General features: G+C 33.2%; 4 protein-coding genes across 4 annotated transcripts; 2 read left to right on the top strand and 2 right to left on the bottom strand.

The window, feature by feature from the left end:
• The first annotated feature begins 2085 nt into the window (after positions 1 to 2085).
• On the top strand, positions 2086 to 5100 carry TBL22 (TRICHOME BIREFRINGENCE-LIKE 22). Its single transcript, XM_047316480.2, has 3 exons — positions 2086 to 2581; positions 2888 to 3177; positions 4133 to 5100. Exons 1-3 carry the CDS (start codon positions 2200 to 2202, stop codon positions 4907 to 4909), a joined length of 1449 nt encoding a protein of 482 aa, XP_047172436.2. The 5' UTR covers positions 2086 to 2199; the 3' UTR covers positions 4910 to 5100.
• A 114-nt stretch (positions 5101 to 5214) lies between these two features.
• Positions 5215 to 6142, top strand: LOC124840426 (uncharacterized). The gene has a single exon (XM_047316483.2). The coding sequence runs from the start codon at positions 5320 to 5322 to the stop codon at positions 6055 to 6057; it is 738 nt and encodes a 245-aa protein (XP_047172439.2). The 5' UTR covers positions 5215 to 5319; the 3' UTR covers positions 6058 to 6142.
• Positions 6143 to 9145: 3003 nt separating this feature from the next.
• LOC124840427 (uncharacterized) lies at positions 9146 to 10079 on the bottom strand. Its single transcript, XM_047316484.2, has one exon. It carries the CDS (start codon positions 9919 to 9921, stop codon positions 9367 to 9369), a length of 555 nt encoding a protein of 184 aa, XP_047172440.1. The 5' UTR covers positions 9922 to 10079; the 3' UTR covers positions 9146 to 9366.
• A 6789-nt stretch (positions 10080 to 16868) lies between these two features.
• Positions 16869 to 21403, bottom strand: LOC124840424 (alpha-dioxygenase PIOX). Its single transcript, XM_088111705.1, has 10 exons — positions 21251 to 21403; positions 20850 to 21113; positions 20547 to 20696; positions 20294 to 20427; positions 18906 to 19119; positions 18641 to 18786; positions 18253 to 18480; positions 17761 to 17963; positions 17418 to 17661; positions 16869 to 17298 (listed from the first exon to the last, which is right to left on the bottom strand). The coding sequence occupies exons 1-10, from the start codon at positions 21371 to 21373 to the stop codon at positions 17073 to 17075; spliced, it is 1932 nt and encodes a 643-aa protein (XP_087967831.1). The 5' UTR covers positions 21374 to 21403; the 3' UTR covers positions 16869 to 17072.
• Positions 21404 to 24732: the final 3329 nt, after the last annotated feature.

Below are 24732 nucleotides of genomic sequence, written 5' to 3'. Positions count from 1 at the left end.
TTTGAATTAGCTACAGTTGATGAGCATTGGTTCCTTCTCTGATAATATACCAAATCGATAAAGCTCAGTTCATTAACGTATTATTAATATTAACGTGAGAAAAAGGTTTACATACTCATAGCAAGGAGGCTTTTGACTTCTGACTACTTCTGAAGAACTTTCATTCAATTTTCTCAAAAGCAAGAAAAAAAAAGAAAGAAGGTTGGCTATGCACTAAGATCTGTTTACTTTCAAAACTAAGCTCTAGAGATCTTAACATCATTTCAAATTCGCAGCAACACGTGTTTGTTTTGAATTTGGTTTAATTACGTTTTGACCAAATTCATTTTAGGCTATGGAATATGATCAAAGTATGTAAATTTAAGTTTCATACTTCTGTGAGGGCTGTGCTTGTTTTTGGTTTAAGACTGTGTGTGAGAATTAGTTTTTTTTTTCTTACTATAAAACAAATGAATCTTTTATTTCTTATTAGAAACTGATAAAAGGAAACATTTAAAAAGAATACATGTAATAAGCTATATCTTCACACATAATACGTTTTAGTGATGAAATTACATTCGTTGATTTAAATAAATGGACCGACAATAACTCTCATCTTCACCGTCAATTCAACGCGTTCTCATTAAATGATTTTTTACTACTGTTTTATTATACGAATGCATTTAATAAGTTGTACTATTGTATACTAATTTTCTACAACTCATTCTAGAATGAATACGCCCACAAAAGAATAAACCTTCACGTTATTATTCCATGCATAATTACGTAATTATGATGATTAAATCTGTTAACTTTCATAAAAAATTGTAAAAATCTTTAACTTGTATTTCTTTTATTTAACCGTAATTCTCAAAATATCCCTTTCCTCTTTTATACTTTTATTCTTTACTTAATTTATAATTGATTTATACGTGTCTGCACTACTCTATTTTCTACCATTACCAAGTTTATTCCATCATCCCTTTTACCCTATATTTGTGACTATTGACTTTTTACCGGTGTGAATTTTTTGATTGAGTTTTGACCAACCATGTTCCAGAAAAGAAGGGTCAAACTTTTGATCCACCATATCTGTCACATGGCATGCGAGAAAGTGGAGTCTCTGAAGTGGTCTTAGACCTTACATTACACTGTCCATGACCATAGCAAAAAGAGTGTAACAATTGTGGCGCAAAATTAGGGTTTGTGTTAATGAGAATGGTCCACACTTCCAACAGGATCACATGCACTGCTTAATTTGTACCTTGACATCTGTCACATTCCAACCTTCATGTTATCTTCTGACATAAAAAAAGTACTATGCCATGCTTTCTCTTTCACAAGCATTGTGCTCTTCCACAAACTCTTGTTCAAATTCTAACAAACACCTTTTCTAATACCTTACTTTTCTGCACCATCCTTATCATGGGCCACCATCAACTCTCATCACTCATCATCATCATCATCTTCTGTAACAACATATGTGGAAACTTATTTGCTTTCTCAGCTCAAAAATGTAAAAATCATAACACTAATTAACACTTCTCAATTTATTTACTTAATAAATTGTTAAAAATATTCTGTTACCCCATATAATAATATCCCAGTTTAAAGAAAAAATAAATACAATTTATTGAGTAATTAATGAATTTTAATACATTAATATATAAGTTGTCAATTTAAGGATTTTTATTTTTATACTTTTGTTTGGTTAGAATCAATCTTAGAAAAAATATTTTTAAAGTAATATTAATGATTCAAAACGGTCTTGATATATATATATATATGTATGACAATCAGAAGTTAATGACAATTAATATAATTCTTTTCCTAATTAATGTTTTAATTGAATTATTTTTTAAATCAGCATTGAATTGAAAACAAAAGAAATATACTGTTAGACTATAAAATAGTAATTTTTGGAGGAAAAAAGGAGAAAAAAAAAACAATTTTGTAACCATTTTCTATATTGGTTTTTCCAGATCAGGTGTAACATAAAAAAACATTCTTGTAACTTAGGTTTCACCATTGCAGCTACATTACAACCTTTTTTCTTTCTGTTATATCGTAACAGTCACAACTACACAAACTTTACAACACCAAAATTTTCTCTGATTATGATGATTATGATTTTGGTGTCTCATGCTTTTCTTCTCTCACATTGAACCAGACCCCACCATTTTCTCTCCTTTCTCTCTCTCTCTGTAAAGTGTCAGAGGGATGTTGGAGAAAACCATGAAGACATCCAGTACGATGTTTCATGACAAGCACCATCATAATCATAGCAAAAGAGAGAGGTTTTTGGGTCTGACCTTAGGGAAGGGAGTGCCTTTTGTCTTGTTCTCTCTCTTAATGGCTTCAATTTTCTGTCTGTTCTTCCTCAACTATCCCAACCCTTCAACCCTCATACCCCAACAAGGCATTCACCTCTTTGAAAATTTCTCACAAAACCAAGAACAGGCCATCATCACAACACAGACATCATCATCATCATCTTCACCATCATCATCTTCACCATCATCATCATCATCATCATCATCTTCTTCTTCACCACCATCATCATCTTCTTCACCATCGTCATCATCATCCCAACCACCAACGGGTATGTCCCAAACATTATCCCACTCATCATCATAATCATGTTCAGGTTTTAAAAAAGGGTCCACAACCATGATTTCGTCCCACCATCAAGCTTTTCTTACAGTTCTTATGACCCACAACTGTGACCTCTTTAAAGTTTTCATTTTTCTCAAAAATCAAACACTGGGATCACTGCTCTAATTTAAAACCTTGATCATGATCATGGATTTTGATCACCACCCTTTATCTGTTATAACTTGATTTTGTGGGTCTCGTTTTGTCCCATCACATAAATTTGTGTTCTTTTTTTTTGTTTGTTTTGTGGCAGAACAGAAACCGTGTGACCTTTTTAAGGGTCACTGGGTGCAAGCATTGGGAGGTTCATCCACCTATTACACCAATTCTAGCTGCCCTTCAATCCCTGATGGCAAAAACTGTTTCAGGCATGGCAGAAAGGACAGTGATTTTCTGAATTGGAGATGGAAACCTGATGAATGTGAGCTTCCAAGGTTTGATCCCAACACCTTCTTTCAGATTGTTCATGGCAAAACAATGGCTTTCATTGGTGACTCTGTCGCTAGAAACCACGTCGAATCGCTTCTATGCCTCTTGTCACAGGTTTGTCTCTAATAGTAATTACACAAAATTCTGTGCTATTGCTCAAATTTAAGACATTGTGCTGTTGTTATTGATAACTTTGCCCAACTATTTGGAAGGTTTTCTTAGAAAGTATTAAGTTTTTAAAAAATAGTATTAATAATTTATTTTTATATCCAAGTAAATAAAACTAAATTCTGTGATTGAATTTGAAGGTATATGAATTCCATTACTTAGTTAATGGTTCCTTTACACGTTGCACACTTGAGTAGCACAATTTTAGGCTTTCGGTGTTCTCAAATTCTTTGCTTCCATGCAAAGGAGAATGTGATTCTTCTAAACTGAATTACAGGGAAGATCAAATATGCTTTAGTGTCTCTTACTACAAAATATAAATACTAAACTTTTCAAAAAATTACTATTTTAAAAATTAACTTAGAAAAACAATATTATTTTCTACAAAATGCTAATATATTATAATATTGTTATACTATATGGGAAAAACAAACTCTTAAACTCTCTTCCTAAGACTAATAATTTAAGCTAGAGTATTTTCATTTTAATTGATCTACGTGATTGATGGTATTTTAATTGATCTCCGTGATTGATGGTATAGAAAAAAAAGGAATTTGAAAGGATTTTTAAGTCATTTTGTATCATTATACTTTAATTGTCATTTTATGAGACTTACATGAAATTATTTTTGAAAACTTGAAATTGCATATTCTTCCCATGACGCGTTTGGTATGAAACTGATAATCAAGAAAGAAACCCTAACGAATCAAGCTCATTTTTTTCATCAACCTTCACTTTATATACATTCACGCTACCAATTAATTAACATTGTTACAAACTTGACAAAGAAACTAACAGTTCTAAGAAAACTAAAAGTTCAAATTTTTGAATCATCAAAAGCAAAAATCTGAAATAACAAATCGTACAAGAGGGTGTGAGAAGTTTGTTGAAAACATTGCAGGAAGAAGTTCCAAAGGACGTGTACAAGGACTCAGAAGACAGGTTCCGGAAATGGTATTTCCCAATGCACAACTTCAGTCTGATGATGTTGTGGAGCAGGTTCCTGGTAGTGGGCGAGGAAATAACGGTAAACGGCACGGGCACGAGCGTGTTCAACATGCAGCTGGACAAGGTAGACAATGACTGGGCCAAAGAGCTTCCGTACTTAGATTACGCAGTGATCTCATCTGGGCACTGGTTTTTCAGAGGGATGCGTCTGCACGAAGGTGGAAAAGAAATAGGGTGTGTGTACTGCGACGAACCGAACGTGACAAGGTACAACACTGACTTCCCTTTGAGAAAAGCAATGAGAACAGCGTTTAGGTATATGAGTGAGTGCAAGGAGTGCAGAAGGAGGAGGATGGTGACGGTGATGAGGACTTTTGCAGCGGCGCACTTTGAGAATGGGTATTGGAACACCGGAGGGTACTGCAATAGGACAGGTCCGATGAGTGAGGGAGAGGTGGATTTTGGGAAGTTTGAATGGGAAGTGAGGAATGTTCAGATGGAGGAGTTTGAGAGAGGAAGGAAAAATGGTGGTAGGTTTGAGGTGGTGGATGTTTCAAGAGCCATGCTTATGAGAGCAGATGGTCATCCTGGAGAGCATTGGGGGAACAAATGGATGAAGGGTTACAATGATTGCACTCACTGGTGCATGCCTGGCCCTGTTGATATGTGGAGTGAGTTGCTTCTTGCTGTGCTCAGAAAACCTTCTGCTTTTCATCTTAATTCTGTTTAGTTCAAACTTTTACATACACAAAACATAGATTTTGTTTTAGAGGTTCTTTTCTTTTTGGTATACAATAATGACGGTAGTGTAGTTCTCAAATCTGGTTGAAGTTGCAGCGATTTTGATTGTGGAAGCTAGCTGTTAGCAGAGGATATACAGACTGGGCTAATTAATTTCTATGTACGACAATGTATCATTTATATCCAATTTTTTATTTTAATTATTGAAATAAATATTTTATATGCTTTTTTATTATGAGTACAAAATTTAAGAAATATTTAGAAAAAAAAGACGAAATCAATCAACATTTTATTATTGACAAAATTAAGTCTTTTTTCTTCCTTGTTTCGTACGCTACCACACCATACAACTTCAACGTAGTAACCACTTTTTTTTTTTTGGATTCAGCCATGATATAAATGGTGGCACAGTTTCACGCGTTTAAACCTAACACAAACGTAATCGGAACGTTCTTCTCCCAAAACGCACGTTTTAAAGAAGTCCTTTCTCTCTTCTTCTTGTTCTTGATCTTCTTCTTGGATTTGCAATCTGTGGTGAAATCTGGTTTGGAATTTGGTGAAGTGGAATCGAAGAGTGTTTCAATGTCGGAAGGGTTTGCGATCGAATTGCACTTGGATCCGGCGTTGGAGAATCAGGTGCTGAAGGCGTGGAACGTTCTCGCGCGCCGGCAAATCACCACTCACCTCATCGAGATGAAGTCGCGCCCTCACATAACGCTCTTCTCCGCACCCTTTCTAGAACCTTCCAAGCTCGAATCGCTTCTCAGAACCTTCGCATCCAACCACGATCCTCTTTCTCTCTCCTTCTCCTCCGTCGGCACCATCCCCAACCACGCCGACAATCTCCTCTTCCTGGCGCCCACGCCCTCCCTCTCCCTCCTCCAATTCCAGTCCCACCTCTGCGACGCCATCAGAAAAGAAGGTATTGAGATCTCCGACGACTTCGCCTTCGATTCCTGGATACCTTACTGCTCGGTCGCACACCACGTCGCCAAAAACAAAATGCCCGAGGCTTTCTCTCTCTTGCGGGAACTTAAGCTGCCGGTTTCCGGTTACGCTACGGACATCGCGCTCGTGCAGTTCTCTCCGGTTAGCGAACTCTTCTCCTTTGTGCTCGGCAACAATGTAGATTCCTGAACTCTTCTCTTTAACACTAGTTTGTATGTGGCTGAAACAAGTTTCTCCATTAAACTAGAATAAACTGATGCTTTACTTGTAGAAATTTTTTCATATAATTTTTTTCTAAATATTTTAGTTGATTTTATTATTTTTCTCTAATCTAATCGAAGCTCTTGTGCTAAAACTTGTCTGAACGTGTTCTTAGTTTAATTTTATGGGTTTAACATAGCTTATTATTTACTTGATTCCTAACACTCATTTAAAATTTAATTATTTATTTAGTGTACAATTTTTTCTTTTTACTTTCTATACTCAAACATCGGTTTTGGTTTATGTTTAGTCAATATTTTTAATGTTTTTTAGCTTCTACGGTTTAAACTCGTAAGAATTAAAAGACGTTAAAATTAACATAATAATAAAGATAAAAAATGGTGATTTTCAAGTATATAAACTAAGATAGAATTTGTTCAATTATAAAAATTAAATGAGTAATTAATCCAAGCAAATGCTGGTGATGGTGCGATTTTGTCACTTAATTTCGTCCAAATTAAAAAAACCATGAGACTTTTGAGTGATAATTTAACATACCTGAGGTGATTAAAATGATAATAACAATTAAGTTATAGAGATCTATTCTTATTTTTCTTTCGTTTAGGAACTAAAATGAAAAAGCTTCATCTCTATAGAGGAGCACTGCAGACTCTCGAGGTCCAATTTAGCTGTTTACACTTTTAATTTTTCTTTTTAAATTTATGAGAACTTTGTTTGATTGACATTATTTAATTTGTTTTTTTTTCTCTTTTTAAGTCATTCTGAGGTTTAAATTTGATTTTTGTGGGTTCGGCAATATTTACTCTAATAGAAGAGGGTCTTATCAAACTTATATTCATATTAATGTTTTATTTGGTTCATGATAAAAATATATACTTCTAAGATAGAAAAATATTTTATTTTTATTTTAATAATCCAAGTCTTATTTAAGACTATTAAGTTTTATTATTTTATGTCATGTTAGGGCACTCAAATGGAGAGGTCTTATAAATTCAGGTTTTAAACTGGTCATCCTAGTAATCCTGAGTATGATTTCTGTAATGAACATGATCTTAGTAAAAGGATTGAATTGTGTTTTTCTTCTGCATGAGCTAAAACCATTTTATAAATAAGTTCATAAATTGATTTTAATTCAATGGAGAAGTAACTCAAATTTTTTTTATATGTTCTTATGAAAGAGTTTAAGGCATGAAAATTTGAGTTCTGTTTCTTTAGGCATTTGATTGTGAATACTTTTAACAAGAGTAGAGAGCTATGTATATATTTATTTGATGGTTTACTGTAAAAGATTGATGTTGGAGTAGAGAGTACTTGGTTCGATGTATGATGGCCACTGCAGAATTTGCTATTCATTTTTTAATACATTGTTTGATGTCTTACATTTAAGCTCAAGATACACCAATTAGAACAACATTTAACGTTCTTTCTAGTCGATGAAATATTTCTGAGTACTCTAACACGACTCCAAGAAATGAATTTGTAATTAACTCAGTCTTGTAAAATCAATTTGTAATTCTGCTTTATTTCTGATCTGATTCCATCAAACAATTTTCATGTTATTGGTTTCTCAAGTACTTTGTATCGTCTGATGTCATCAAGCAACCTGAGTGATGGAATGGAATTGGCTTTGCAATATCCAAATACAAATAGTATAATAAAAAATAATTAAAATAATTAAAAGTAAAAATAATTTAAAATAATAATATACAAATTAAATAAAAATACTAAAAAAATAAACTATTATTTTTTTAATATTTTACATTTTTATTTATTATAATAAAATAAATAATTAATATAATATTATTAAAATTAAAATACAAACTAAAAATATTTTTTTTTTCAATCACAGATAATATAAAATTTCTACTCATTCATTCACAGTCCCTTAATCCAAAAACCTTGGTTCCTCCTTTCTCCCTCCTCGTTTCTCATCCTTTCCACTATCATTTTAATCCAAACAAAGCACTAATGAAGGTCGGACTTCAATGAATACTTGTTTGAAAACAACTACTAAATAGGGCTCACATAAACAAATTTTTACTAAACTAGAACTTAGTTTATCCGCTACTTTACTATAGGAATCCATGAAGATTTTACTCAAAGCTTGTTTCTCATTTGCTCAAAAGATAAAGAAAAAAAAACCAAATGGTATATTTAAGTGCACAGAAATATTCATCCTTGTTAAAGACTAAATTTTTTAGTGAACTAAGGTAAATATGCCTCTACTTTACAAAAGTTGGTTGAGCATAAAAGCCAAAAATTCCTTCAAAAAAAAGTTTGTAAGGTGTCCAAGTAAATTACGTTAACTATTGAATTATAGTGAATTCATCATGAATTTAAGTAACATCGGGCTACGAATTTATATACCAGAATATATATACGACAAAAGGAATCAGAAACTATAAAATGGTATCACTCAGGCCTAGCAACTACTTCCATCCAACTTCAGTTTTACCCAACCTTAATAATCAAACTATACCAAACAGATCACTCGCATAAGGCATTAAGCAGGCACAGAAGAATGAAAAATCTGGTCAAACCAAAGCTACATTCTTTCTTGGTACATGGATACCAGGGAGCAACCAGTTAGTACCAAGAGAAAAACACCATGTTCCATCCATCAAATTACTACTAAGATAAAAATAAACAATGTTCCATTTGTCAGATTCAGTACTAGACAACACCATAACTCTAGCTGCATCTGCCCTCCATTTCCCCAAATATCCAACGTTACAACAAAACTGCAACCATGACCACAATTTAAAACCTCTATGAAGAGCATATCCAAAACTCTCCACTATAAGCTGTTATACTACCTTTCACAGGTACCTAACCCTCTGTTTCACAGCGTCTCTGCCCTACCAAAATCTCTACCAACTTCTCCAGGTCTTCCAACCTCGTTCATTAGTTCCAGAACATTTCTAACAATTCAGCATTCAACCTCAGACACATTACCAATCCATTTGAAATTCACCATCAACATTAAACTATTCCTCAGACAAAGAAAAATAAAAACTCACCAAAACCAAATCAACAAGGGAGCAAACAACAGAGATAAATTCACAAAGTTCCATCTATCGAATTTGGTGTTCCCTAACACCATAAATCATTACAGCAAGAGAATTTCAGGAGGAACCAAAACCCTCCCAAACCATTCTCACTTCGAAAACAATCAAACGCAGTTAATCATCATCTAATACAATATTACTAACTTAACATTAACAAATGAAAAAAAAAAAAACTAGCAACTGCGGTGTACTTATGCATAACCTTAGGTCAGGAGTCTACATTATTACCGAGCACAAAGGAGAAGAGTTCGCGAACCGGAGAGAACTGCACGAGCGCGATGTCCGTAGCGTAACCGGAAACCGGCAGCTTGAGTTCCCGCAAGAGGGAGAAAGCCTCGGGCATTCTGTTTTTGGGGACGTGGTGTGCGACCGAGCAGTAAGGTATCCAGGAATTGAAGGCGAAGTCGTCGGAGATCTCAATACCTTCTTTTCTGATGGCGTCGCAGAGGTGGGACTGGAATTGGAGGAGGGAGAGGGAGGGCGTCGGCGCCAGGAAGAGCAGGTTGTCGGCGTGGTTGGGGAAGGTGCCGACGGAGGAGAAGGAGAGAGAGAGAGGATCGTGCTTGGATGCGAAGGTTCTGAGGAGCGATTCGAGCTTGGAAGGTTCTAGAAAGGGTGCGGAGAAGAGCGTTATGTGAGGGCGCGACTCCATCTCGATGAGGTGAGTGGTGATTTGTCGGCGCGCAAGAACGTTCCATGCCTTGAGCACCTGATTCTCCAACGCCGGATCCAAGTACAGTTCGATCGCGAACCCTTCCGACATTGAAACGCTCTTCGATTCCAATTAACCTAACTCCGATCTATCTCTCAAACTCACGCAGACCCCACAGATTGCAAATCGAAGAAGAAGATAAGAAGAAAGAGGAGTGCGTTCTTTTTCTTTCTGACTCTTCGCACCCTTCCACAGGTACTCAGATTTTTCTTATTCAATTATTTGTAGTGTTATTTGTTTTGCATTTTACACAATAAATAAATAAATAAAAATAAATATGCATGCATAATATTAATAATTTTTTTATTTATAAATAGTGAACTAAATAACAAAAATTATACACTAACATAAACTATTATCCGAATAACAATTCTTAAGACATTTATTGTCAAGAATTAAGCTAATTAATCCACTTCTCCCACATATAAAAAATAAATGAATGTAATATTCGATCTAAAAACAAACTTATAGTTTTGAGTTTTTTTTATTTATTTAAATACATGTCCAAATAAATTTTTCATAATTCCATCTCAAAAATTAAAGTTGTACTAGATAACCTACAATTCCATTTCCGTGTTCATTTACGATAATTCTAACACCTCAACAAATTACCTCCCATATTTAGAAGTGTTTGATAAAATGAGGATTAATTTCTTACCTTCAACTACAATATCAATTATGTGTTTAGAAGTCTTTTCCATTATTCAACTAGCTACTATTTAAAAAATTAATTAAATGTAATTTTTTTTTCAAATTTGTAATTGTTTGAAAAATTTATATTTAAGTTTTACATAATATATAAATGAGAAAGTTAAGTATAAAAACTCATTTACTCATTAGTCACTATATTTTATATTGATTGTTTATGAATTATTCCATCAATTAAAATTATGATATAAATACCAACAATGTAAAAAGTGTAAAACATTAATTTCGTGTTCAACCGATGTAAAATACATTGTTACAAATAAAATCTATTCAACACATTCTCTTTATTTGATCTCTCGGTAATGTACCATATGAAAAATAATAATGAAATCTATTCAACTCATTTTACATTGTTACAAAAAAGTTTGATTACATATAATATCGATCATTTGATGAATCAGTGTTATATGTGTATATTTTTTTAAGCAAAAAATTTCAGTTTATATAAACTTAAGAGGTAATGAATCATAAATATAATAAATAATTAGGAAAATATCATATATCATTTCAGATACCAAAACTTGTTCAAAGAAAAATCAACTAACACTTCAATGAATTAAAATACAATAGTGTATAAATATTAATTCAAACCAAAGTACTATATTACAAAACAATGTCTCTGTACCACAAAAAGGTACACCTAATCTTTACTTCGTCCAAACTATCTCTAAATAGAGATTTGATTCATAAAACTACGAAATGGATGTTCGAAAATGTTCTTAGAATAAAATTTCAATCATGCCTATAGAGTAGCATCAAGTAAAAAAAAGAACAAGACAATTATACAAGCATAGAAAGTGTAAAAACATAGAAGAAGAAGAAGAAGAAGAAGGAGGGTTATATTATAACGAAAATTGAGCAATTCGGAAGCTTAAAAGTGCAATACGGAATAGAGGTGGATGAGTTCCAGAATTCTTAATCCGGTTAAATGAAGTTCTTACCTCAGTGGTGGTGGTAATGGTGGTCAGCCGCAATGCTTTTCTCCGGTGATCCAAAAGCAGCGCAATGCTTTTCTCCGGTGATCCAAAAGCAGCGGCAGGCTTAACAGAAACACAAGAAAGGGGAAGCCAGAGCGGAACACTGAAACGGAAAGCACAGGGGAAGGAAAATAAAGAAAAAGAAAAATTAGTTTAAATTTGAAGATGGTTAACGTTTGAGGGGTACTTGTTGAAATTTGCGGGTGCAGGAAGTAATTGGCTTGTATATTCAGCCGAATTGAGACATAGGTGACCCCGTCATACAGTCAAATTCAGATATATTATAGTAAAAAAATATCATTACATATAAACTTATTTTTCATCATACTCTAATTATATATTCAGTGACTAATCTAGTTAAAAAATGGACATAAACTATTCATGGGAATAGAATGTGATGAAATAACCAAAATCCTTTCTGTTCTATTTTATAATTAGGATCGATAATTTAGAAAAATAGAAACTATAACAATTTATAAGAGTAAATTGATTATTTAAAACAAAAACAAATTAAATTTCACATAAAAAAAAGGTAAAAAGTTGAAATTTTACACCTTCTCCGGTTCAATTTCGATTAAGATATTAAATATTTAACACCACTTTCTAAGTCACAAGTTATATAAAAGTTTATTAGAATTATTTTTTTATTGTAAATTATTAAATAATTTTTTATAACATTCCATAAAGTAGTATAATCATTAATCGGTAACTACCACAAAATTAATATAAAAAGTTTAATTTTATATACAACATTAAAGAAATTAAAAAGATTATTTACAAAAAGTATTTCAAAATAATAACTAGAATATATAACTATCCTACTAAACTAAATTAGTTAAAAATGATCCAATAATAAACTCAAACCCTTTATTTCAGAACCGTTAGAAATGATCTAATAACAGAAATCTCACAAGTCATAACCACTAAAATGAACCAAAAACCATTCAAAAAACATCCTATTAACTATCAACCAATTCCATATTAAATTTCCCCTAACTCAAAGCTCTCCCCTAACTCAAAGCTCAAATAAGTCTTAAATGATCTTAGACCAAACTCAAAAGTTTAGTTTGACCCATTTAACTCTTACTTCAAAATCTCACTTATCAAAACATCATTTTTCACCAAAAACTATCTATAATTCATCCTAATTTCCACTTCTCAACAATACCTCAATTGTATACCATTAAACTTCTCAACACCAACATTCATAAGACTAATCAAGTTTAAAACAAAATCATCAAAGCCATCAAACATCAAATAACTAATTACACTCATCAAAATTACAATTAACACCAAAATAGATATTTCAATTACAACTAAATCAACATAACATACTAACAACCACCAACCACCAACCATATATGTCAAATAAAACTACCACGACTCTATATAGCGTACTACCCTTGCCTCAACTCAGGAAAATCTAAAAACGCTTGCTCTATAAGAAAAATCGATCAGTAGAGAATGGAGAACTCACATAGGAAGGAAAACTCTACAGTTGCAACCATAAGTGCACTATTGAGCCCTACCCATGATTGTTTATAAAAACATAGTTGCTTCCTTGTTTTGGGGAGAATATTTGAAAAAGTTCTTTTGAAATATTTGAGAGAAATTCTTAGACACTTACCTCTGTACCTAGTAAACGTTAATTATTAGAGATTACAAAAGATGATGGTTCTTCAATGTATTGTATTTCTTTTATCTATCATGAGGAGCTAAATCTCTTTAAGTGTTGAAGCAAATATGTAACTCTTTAAAACTCTCTTGTATTGGTATTGTTTTATTTATCAAAGTATGTTTTTATTACAAGTTTGTGAATTAGTTTATATCAATTGTTGGATAAATTGATCACTCATCCTATTTTACTAGCTTGGGATTGAGTAAAAACTGGTTTTTAAGTTCCAATTAATTCTCCTCCTTCTTTTAAATGTTAACAATAAATCTAAGGTTGTAGTTGGTTATGTAGCCTTGATCTTAATGCGAGTGATTCATTCAAGCAATCACTGAAAAATCATACCAAAGTTTGATGATCTTAAGTTCTACGTACCAAGAATAAACCTAAAGCTACATAGAACTCCCAAAATAGGTACAAAGTGATGAAATCTAACTTCAACAAGTTTTTATTATCTTTAAAGTTAATTATTTACTCAAAATTGTTTTAGTAGGTTGTTAACTTTTAAATCCACACTATTTTTTTTTTCACCAAATTTTTTTCACACTTCTTGTCCGTAATTTCATTCAAGTTGAACTAATTTAAAATTTGTTATACTACAAAATACTCAATATACTTTTTAAAAAAAATTATTTCTTTGGAGCATCAACATCTAGCAAAACAAGAAAAATTTAAAGAATTAAGCCACCCAACTCACTTTGTAGTCAAGGTAGATTTTGGTCTTTAGAGAGTTATAAATGTGTAAACTGAATTGTAAAAAAACTCTTGTAAGTTTTCTGATTTTGGTCTTTTATACTCTATCCTAGGAAGAAACCTATTAATTGGAATAGTCCATAGCTAGTTACGTTAACTGCTAGTTATAAGTCAACATAATGTGAAATCTGTTCCAGCTTTGCAAATGTGTTTCCAGGTTCTCTGGGTGGTGAGTTAACCGGTCAGCTCAACTTCTTCACAGGCTGTTCCAGGTCAACACAACTTTGCAAATCTGTCCAATCACTAATATATATATATATATATATATCTATATATATATATATATATATATATATATATATATATATATATATATATATATATATATATATATATATAGAGAGAGAGAGAGAGAGAGAGAGAGAGAGAGAGAGAGTTGTGGTTAGTGAATGAGTAGATGCATATGGTATGAATTTAATAATGTTCCTTGTGTTCTAAATTAAATCTCAGATATTCTATAGTTTCGATTATTATGGACATTGACTGATTTTCACGAATATAAATTTAGCATACTTTCATGAATTAATTAAAAAATTTTAATAATATTGTTTCACTTTTGACAACAACAAAAAATCGTATGTCTTCCCCGTTGCATGAACTATGTTTATGATTTATTAGAGACTTTATTAACATTCATGTTGTTAGAATTAGAATTCCTATTTCTTAATATAAGAAGGGATGAATTGGATCATTTTTTTTAAACTTCTTAGGATATGTAAGAATATTTTAACCAACAAAAGAAAATGCAAAAACTTAAATAAGATTACATTACAATTTAATAATAGTTGGATTCTTAATCTAAATCCACATTCAATCCTCTTCCAACAACCTGAATTGAAAGAATTTCACTGTATTGCAAAGGTCAAGAATATAAGAAAACTCTATTGTATTTTTACACATTCCAACACAAAGAATTACAAATAAGAGAGGCTCAATCGACACTCTTTCTCAAACTTGCTTCCCTAACTAAGACAACTATGAAATTTATACAAGAAACCACTATGTGCAGATCTCACATATGAAAATCACTGCAGTCCTCTTGATTGTTCTTCTTCTTGATTGTTCTTCTTTTCTTAGAACCTTGTAAATCTTTGAGATACTTTAAAATGTTCGGTTGATTGTTCTTCTTTTCTTAGAACTTTGTAAATCTTTGAGATACTTCAAAATGTTTGGTTGATGCTCCAAGAATGTCTCTTTGATATTTTCTTGTGTTCTTGTTTCACTTTTGGTCAAAAAAATAGAATGTACTTCATAATTGAAACAAGTTAGAACACATAAATATACAAGGTAAAAACTGATACACTTAATCAATTAGGTTCATTCCTGAGTGAAAATGAAGGGGATCATTGAGTTGTGGTGTGATCTGTGTTCTCGTGTGCGTAGAAGAAGAAGATAAAAAGTAGGAGAGGATTTGGAGTGTAATGATGAAAAGTTATGTATGGTTTCTGATTTTGAGTGTTGGTGCCTTATGTTATGCCCATGACAACTTTGATAATTGTGTCACGCATTGGATTCACAACCGCGGAAAGAAAACAAAAGAAAGAAAGGAAGATTGTTCCCGAAATAAGCTTCTATCTCTTTCTCTTTTTTTTTTTCTTTGTGTGAACCCACTCACATGCATGTTTTTTTATTTGTTAATAATGGTTTTTATTTTTGTATATAACAATAATATAGTAGTGAAATTAGTATGTAATTAGATATTATAAAAATTAAGTTGTATTGTTATAATAATTATTATTAAAATAATTGCATTGTATGTTTGTTCAACTGAGTTTTTTTTGTCAGTTTTTCTAGACTGAGTATTCTTGAACGAACTCTTTTAAGGCATGTTTAATTAGGTTGAACTCTCAAGACTGAGTTCTCCAAGTTGAGTTCTCTAAGTCGAGCTCGTCAGGCCAAGTTCTCCGAACAAAGGTTTCCAAGTCAATCTCTTATCAAAGTTCAGCTCATTATCAAGGTCGAGCTCTCCCTCTTGGACCAACTTTTCCTCAAGGCCGAGCGTTCGCTCCAAGTTGAGCTCTCCCTCAAGGTCGAGCTCTTCCTTTGGCCGAGGTCCTCTAGGTTGAGTTCCCTCAGGCCAAGCTCCCGCTATGTTGAGATCCTCTAAGCCGAGGTCCATCACGCTGAGGTCCCTCTAAACTAAGGTCCCTCTAGGCCAATATCCCACTGAGCTCTCTAGGCCAGGCTCCTCTAGGTTGAGCTCCTTCAGGTGGAGCTCCCCTAGGTTGAGCTCCTCTAGGCCGAGCTTTGCCAACCGAGCTTTCCAAAGCCAACTCTTTCAACCAAGCTATCTGAGCTCCTTCAGCCAAACTCTCCAAGGCCAAGCTCCTCAAAGGACGAGGTATTTCATCCGACCTTTTAGGGTTGACCTGTTTCAACTGAGGTCTCTAAGACCGAACTCTTTCAACCAAGTTCTCTGAACTCCTTCAGTCAAGCTTCTCCAAGGCTGAGCTCTCTACACCTTCTTTAATACCCTATTTTGAGATGCCACGAGTAAATTCTAAAACAATATGTAACACTTAGACGATTTATCGTCTAACAACTTAGCCTCATCCTAAGGTGATCCATTCACATCGTGTAACAACTCTGTTACAACCCAATATGACCTATCATCTAACTGTTGGAAAAAGAAGAAGATGATTCAATAAAAAGTTTGCTGATGATAATGTTTATAGAAGTTTTAAGATTTAAGGAATAAATAAGTTCAAGATAGACCTTGAAAATCAAATAATCTTGTTGAAGTCTTGTATCCTAGAAGCGATTAGCCCCTAGACAATCAACCATAAAAAATTAATTATTGAAATTTCAAAACAACGCATTTATTTGTCATATAAGTTATTATTTTAAGAAAATTTCAATAAGCATTTGGATGGGTAGAATTTAACAAGTGAAATAAACATACTTTAAAGATACATAACTACGTACAATTTTATTTTTTCCTTAGATGGGTAGAGTTTTCATTCATAAACTCATACATTGAACTCAGACACACATAGGGCGAAATTTAGATTTTGACAAGATACAAATAAACATATCAATTCAAACTTAACAAAAGATAGATCCAAATAAAACACATAAATATCGAAAATACATTAATGAGGAACACGAAGGTAAAGAGGAACATGATTGGGTGAGTTTGGAAGTGAATCCCAAACTGAGAAAGCACTAGAAGAGTTCAACCACTTGTGTGTCATTTCAGGGTAGTGGCGATCAATCACATCTTTCAAACTCTCAGTTGTGTTCACCCATTCTAGTCCCTTTTTAGTGTATGTTTCTTCATTATAGTTGCTTGTGAAGAACCTATCAGCTTCCAGCCTCCTGCAAATCCATAATAAATGTTTCAAAATCAATTCATAAAACAGAAAATCCAAAAATTACACTTAAAAACACACAATGAATCCTTTAGAATATTGGTATTTTAATGTTATTCCTTTTACCTGGTTGCCATGACGATGAATATTACAAAAGCTGTCTCACTGATTGCAAAACCCTTTATTTTCTTCTCTGCCATGAGACCTACAAGTAGATCAAGTTCTTCAACATCATCTCCATATACCTCTTCCAATACTTTAATTGCTTCTTTATCATCAGTTAGATCTTCCCACTTTGAGATAGGTATTAACAGTAATGACCTCCTAAACTGGTTGTATCTAGCCACATTCCTTTCCCTATCCCTGTAAACTGCATCAGAATTTTAGGGTTAATAACTAGATATAATATATATCTTAAGATTAAAACTATACATAAACTTTTACATATAGATGTATGTATATATCTTACTTTCGAGAGCAGCTAGGTCCACATGTTCAGACCTTTCTGTGCCATCCATGTTCTGTGGTACGAGGTCCCTTAGCCACTCTGGATAATTCCAAAGCTCTAATGCTCCACAAGCTTGGTGACCCATTGACACAAGTTGTCTTGCAACTCCTATTTCTGTTAGAGTCTTCTCTCCAGGTAGTCCAATCAGTTTTTTCATAGGGATTCTACAATATCAAATGGAAAGAAAAATTTTGGTCAAAAGATAATGATAAAATGCTTCAAATTATTGAGATAATCTAACTTTATAGCTATTAAACACACCCTAACTGGAAAGAGAAATGTATTAATCTAAAAAATAAGAACAATTCTTAAAAACAATATAAGTTATTGAAGAATTCAATATCAATTTAAGTGGTGTGAATTAGTTTATGAATTCTTATAAATTATAAACAGAAACAGATGTAGTAATGTCTTTGGGAAAACAAAGGTTTAGGTAAGATTTTATTATCATACTCTTTGACTACTGGTAGAGATTTGTTTGGCCCAGGAGTTGCAGATAGGTCTCTCAGATGCAGGTTATCAGGTAGGAGTGAGTGCATTCTGTAGACACTCGTAAATTCTTCTGTTAAAGAGTATGCGACACCATGATTTTCTGGCTTCTTCATACCAACAAATCCTCCCAAGATGGACCCACCAACATGTCCAAATGTATCCTTAAACTTCTTCCCCAATAGTCCATACCTGAAAAATAAACAATAATTTCAAAAAATAAATAGAAATAAATAACACTTCATTTTACATTTTGAATATAAATTAAAAAAAGCAGCTTGAAAAATATTTCAGTAGATAAATTTTTTAATGTAAACTGTGTCAGAAAATTTTGTGGTGTGGAGAGGCTTACCAGTTGGAACGCATTCCTGCAAGTAGAGTATCTGTTTTAAGAAGCTCCACAGTCCAATCAATGGTGTGAACCTTTGCAATCACAGCTGAAGTCACCAATCTTGCATGGCGATAGAGTTCTTCATCATTCAAATCAGGGTAATATTTCTGAAACAGTACAATGAAAAACAGGTTATGCAATTAGTATTTTCTTTTCATTAATGAGATTGTTTTTAAAGTTTAATTGGTTACAGTTTTTTCCATGATGAAATTTGTGATTATTATACCTTAAGAGAATCACAAACTGCATTGTGTTCCTGAATGAAAAGGGACTGCAGAGTTGAAACACCAGCCCAACTGTTGCGGATGTCACCTGCAACTGCTGTTCCATTTTCGTTATGCAGAAGGTTTCCATCCTTTGATATATTTAGCTTTCCATCTTTGAAAGTCCTCACTTTCTGTAAAACTTCTCCATTGCTTCCATACACAGCACTTCCATCCCTATTTCATCAACCAAATCCATGCAACTTAAACATCTTCTCAGAGACTATACCAATAACTTTCATATCAGCTACTTTTACTTTTACATTATTCCAATGTGCTAAAGGCAGGTTAACAAAGTCTATTATACCTTATCATTTTGAAACAGTTCAAAATATATATTTATTGGAGTTAATATTCACGGTAATATCTACCAATTTGAATACTATTATTATAATTTACAATAAATATCATATTATTATTATTATTCTCATCAGCTAAATAAAATATTTATTTTATTGATATTATTTATTATAGCATTACCAGTTTTATGACCTATGCTCTAAAATTAAAAGAATCTTACAAATATATATGATATTTCTCAAGAAATATGCATACTCACTCTTATACTTATTCTCTAATTTAAAACATCAATTTTTTTTTACTGACTTGTACTTGGAGATTTTAAAATATCTTCAGAATTCCGTCCCTTAGAAATGCACGTTAAGTTCTTTCAATCCACTCAGATTCTACTAGTTGTATATAAAGGTTTATGCTCAGGATCCCGATAAGAACACATTTGGTAGTTTTTTAAAATAAGGTTTTTTTTTTTCTTTCCTTTCTAATTAAAACACCGTTCTATTTTATTCTATTCTAGTGCAATTTTTAGAAAAATTATCGAAATAAAATTATTAATTTTTTTTACAAAAATAAATATATCGTGTTAAGTTTGCATGGTTTAGTTCAAAGTATTTTTACGAAGATTCTTGATTCTCGTTAAGAATCACTCCGATCTTGGCAACACTTCAGTCAAAAATAATAAAATAATGTCCCATTGCCAAAAATTATGTACGTAGGTCAACCTAATTCCAACCAAATCACAATTCTTTCGCCGCCATTTTATTAACGTTATCGTGTATTCTACATGCATGTACGTGTGCACCTGAAAAACCAAACCATTACACAAGTTGCAGTTTTTAAATTTAAATTCTACTTTTTTTCATCTAAGTTATCTTTTCTTTCTCTTTTCAAATTATAATTTTCTGTCAGTATCGTTGCTCAGTACATATCGATGTGCTCCTCATTTAAACACTAATTTTTCTGAAATTATGTTAGTCATAATTACACTCAGTTAAGAAGTACGAATGATAAACCTATCCACATTAACCTTTAACTTCTGCAGTAGAAATCTTACCACCATGGTGTTCGAATGTTGGATGATCCGGTTTTGATCTCATAGAATCCAGTGGGAATTTCCTTAGTTTTGAAGAATTTGAAAGATTTTAGAGGGCATTGGCCTGCAACTTCTTTTGGTGCAGTCAGTTCAATCTGCATACATATATATATATATATATAGATATGTATCAAAATTCCATGAACAAATTAAATTAAATACCTTCTTATTATCACAATAAAAGACATCATCATGGTTTTAGAAATTGATTGACCTGTTTGGTATCCTCAAGATGATCGATCCAATCGTGAATCATGAACTGAATCCAAGAAGCTGCAATCAAGTTGAATTGCTTCCCTGTGTCTTTGTATGTCCTTCTGGATAGTAGCTTTGTTGCTACCACCATTGGATCAGGCTTCAATAGCTGCACACACACAAAACTATGCCTTCAAAATTCACCATCATCAAAGCAACAAAATCATATAGAACAAGTCAACAAACTATAGCAGTAAAAACACTGATCTTTTATGAAATTATAACTAGCTATATATATATATATATATATATGATTGTTGACCTTTTCCTTCTGATCAACAGGGAGCATGTTTCTGCCAAAAAAGGTGCCTTGGCTGCCAGCAACTTCATTGAAAGGATCGTTATATTTTCCATCAGCTGTTCTGTATGGAAAATCTGAATGGTTGAACCTAATCCCAGTTGGTGTTGTTCCAACGTTGAAGAGGTTGTACTCTTGGTGAAGGTGACGTCTGATAGCCAGATACAATAGCCCTAAGAAAACAGGCAGACGAGGCCATATCCCCAGCTTGTCAATGGAATGAACAATCTGCATAAAACAGACTCATTTCGTGATGATCACAACTTAATTAAAGCTCTGATAATTAATGCTTTGAAAATGATGTCATAATACTATCACTAATGTAATTCATGTTATGATAATATGACGTAGAGGGAATTATATACAATGAAGAGAAAAGCATCTATTATGGTCATTTTTGCCACAGCTTCATGGAAGTCTTTGTGGATGAACTCGTGAAGAACATTTGCACAAAGGTTTCTGATGGGATCCGTTATCTCAGACCACATGTTTGCTAAAACGAAGATATAATTAATGAGTTTGATATATGAATGTGTATATTTTTCTAAGGTTGCACTTCTATTTATAGGCCTTAGCTTAGAAATTTTATTTTCAATTTTGCATTGTGGCTAAGGCCGAACTCACCACATATGTATTCAAAACCTAACGTGGTCATCGAAAAACAAATATCTGCTTGTCTTTTTTTGTGTGGAAAATGTTCCAAAAGTTGTCATGTGACAAAAGCGTCAGTACATGATGTCATAAGTTCACGGATTTAATCCTAATTCAATCTTACAAAATAATTTTATAGAGTAAAGTATATATCTTAGTTATGTATTATAAATTAAACTACGTATGACTTCTAATTAATGTCATATATTTTATTATGACTTTTCTTTTGTTTGTTTTTCATTTTAATGGCTGCATAAGAAAATTCTAACATTTTTGTCTTTGACAAATCATTTTGATTTAATTCTTATGTGGTCAACAAAAACCCTACGCTAAGAGATAAACTGATGAATAAAATGTATTTTTTTTATATAAGAAATAAAACAAATGAAAAGTAACATATGAACTCAATTTTTGATTTGGCTTTTTAAAACCACGAGGATAATAAGCAGTAGTTGCCAGTATTTTATCCATTTATTCTATGGCAACGTACACCATTTCAAATTAATAAGGTTTTGTTTACAATTTAATTTTAAATGAACAAATTACCCGACCAAAAAGCACATGATAAAGATTACTGGGGAATTATTTAGTCGTTGATTAGAGCAGCAAAGATCATAATTGCATTAGCAATAATAATTGTTTGATGAAACTAAATTTATAATTTGGTTTTTTAAAACCACGAGGATAATAAGGAGTAGTTGGCAGTGTTTTATCCATTCATTCTATGGCAACGTAAGGTTATGTTTATAATTTAATTTTAAATGAACAATTGCCTGATAAAAAAAAACACATGATAAAGATTAGTGGGGAATTATTTAATCGTTGACTAGAGTAGCAAAGATCATAATTGCATTATATAATAATTGTTTGATGAAATTTTTATCAATTTTTTCTCATCCGGGTTGTAGTCACCAGTAAAAAAGAAGCTTTTTAACGCGTTATATATGTCTCGGTTTTATTGAAACCGAAGCGTATAAAAGTGCGGTGACATTTTTTGTAGTTTTAGACAACTTAAATACCTCGGGTATCAGTAAAACCAAAACAGAAAAGCTTTCCAACATCTGTTATGCGCCAACCGAGGCATATAACCCATATATGTTTTTAAATTTTAATTATTTACCGAAACTTTAGGCATCGGGTATCTTGAAACCGAATCAGTGTATGACTCTATTACCTCCGATAAATATGTAATTGAGGCAGTATACTCATACATATCTTTGCTTTCACGTACCTTTCTCACTCTTCCTCTTCTTCTCTCTCGCTTAAATCTCCTTCTCACAGTTCCTCTTCTTCTCTCTTCTCTCTCGCTCAAATCTCAAAGCCACCACTCCGTTGCTCCGTCGTTGCCACCTCTCCTTCAACGTCGTCGCTCCGTTTTTGCTGCCGAAAGCCATGGCTGCATCCCACCCTGCAACCCCAACCCGTCACGCCTCCCACCCCGCAACCCCAACCCCACCACCAATCGCCACCCAATCCGATCCATCAAACCTAGGACCAGTCGGACCGCCACCGGACGCGATCTCACTCCACTAGCAGACACGATCTCAGATCTAGTGTTGTTCGTTGACCGCCTGGTGCGGCCCATGCCAGTGGTGGAGCCGCTGGCCTAGCACCCAGTTCAGCCCCCTTCCGAGACCTCAACCCCCGTGGATGAAGTTGTTGCGGGACCACCGGCTCCGCTTCAAAGGTCGAGGATGGAAGCATCAATGAGGATGACAGCTGGGTTCTAGCAATTGTAAAGGTGATTTCTTTGTACTGGGAAATGGGGGAGAAGGAAGGAGCTATCTTGAACTATTATGCTGGGAAATGGGGGCCGAGGATGGCAGCGTCAATGAGGATTTTCTTTCATTTTTTTCCATTTGTTATGCTGGTTTTATCTGCTCTGTCATGTATCCTTACTCTGAACTATTATGAATCCATGGTGCCTTCAACTCCTAATTATTTTTTAATTTTCTGATGCGGAAGAACTGGACCTTTTGATTCTTTCATCCTAGTGGACTGGAGTTGCTTGTGAACGACAGGTTAAACACCTCAATTCTGCCTAAAAAACATATTTTTGGAGTTGGTTTGTGTTTTGGAATTATAACTACAAGAATGTCATGAAAATGTTTGAGTTGGAATTCTATCCGAAGACAGGGCTGCTATATTAAAGGTTTGAGGAAAAGACCCAGTAATATAGAAAATGGTTCAACAGTTTTCTAAATTTTTTTTTATTGAATTTTCTAAGATATTGATTCGGTTCAAAAGAGAACCGAGACGAAAATCGATCCCTTTTTGACCCGGTTCAGAACCGAGACATTAAACTTATCTTTTTTATCTCGTTTGTATATGCTTCGGTTGTAGTAACCGGTGCCTATAAACGAAACTAACCGATGTCATTTCCCTTAAGTGCATTAAATTTCGTATAAACATTAATCCAAACACACTATTATAATGTTTGTTTAACCATTTCTATCTTTCTTGCTCCATATAATTTAAGAATTTATATATTTGTACTTGAAAAAACTGTTTATTTGTGAGCAATTTTTTTTACTTTTAAACAAATGTGTAAAAATAAAATTAATGATAAACTTCACCTCAAGCTATGTGTAATATACTTTTTTAGGTTTAATCATTCAAGAGGTCCTTTTTTTTTGGGTGAGAATCTCAATTTGGTCCTGTTCTTTTTCGGCGTCTCAATTGGATCCTATTTTTATGAAAATTGCAACAATTTGGTCCTTGCCGTTAAATTGAACCTAACGGTGTTAGTATGTGATTGACGTGGCATGCTGAACTGACTTTTTTAATTGACGTGGATATTTGTATTTTTTTAATAACAAAGAAATGGATAACACATCACCCATCTCTTCTAACACACCATCACCATCAATCATGAAATCTGGAAAACCATTGCGACTCAAATCTGCTGTAGTTAATGCTGCACCACCATCTTCTTTGTCTGGCACAACCAAGGGATCTCAGAATAGTCTGTAACTTTCATCCTTTCACTGAGTTCACTTCGCTAGGTAAGAACAATGCTTTTTCCATCAAGCAATTTAATCTCATCCTCCCAAACACGATATTTGCAAGATCCATGACCCTATATAACAATCATCAGTTCAATGATACATTTTCAAGATAACCCAAAAGGATACTTACCATATACATCAAGCAGCTCATAGGCACCAAAAATCCAATATCATCCCTCTTCTGATAC

Source organism: Vigna umbellata, chromosome 4 (genome assembly GCF_029865625.1).
Source record: "Vigna umbellata cultivar VRB3 chromosome 4, Vumbellata_1.0, whole genome shotgun sequence".
In the NCBI taxonomy this organism is placed as follows: Eukaryota; Viridiplantae; Streptophyta; class Magnoliopsida; order Fabales; family Fabaceae; genus Vigna; species Vigna umbellata.
Note: the sequence above shows the minus strand (reverse complement) of the source record. Positions and strands in the feature narration are given on the sequence as shown.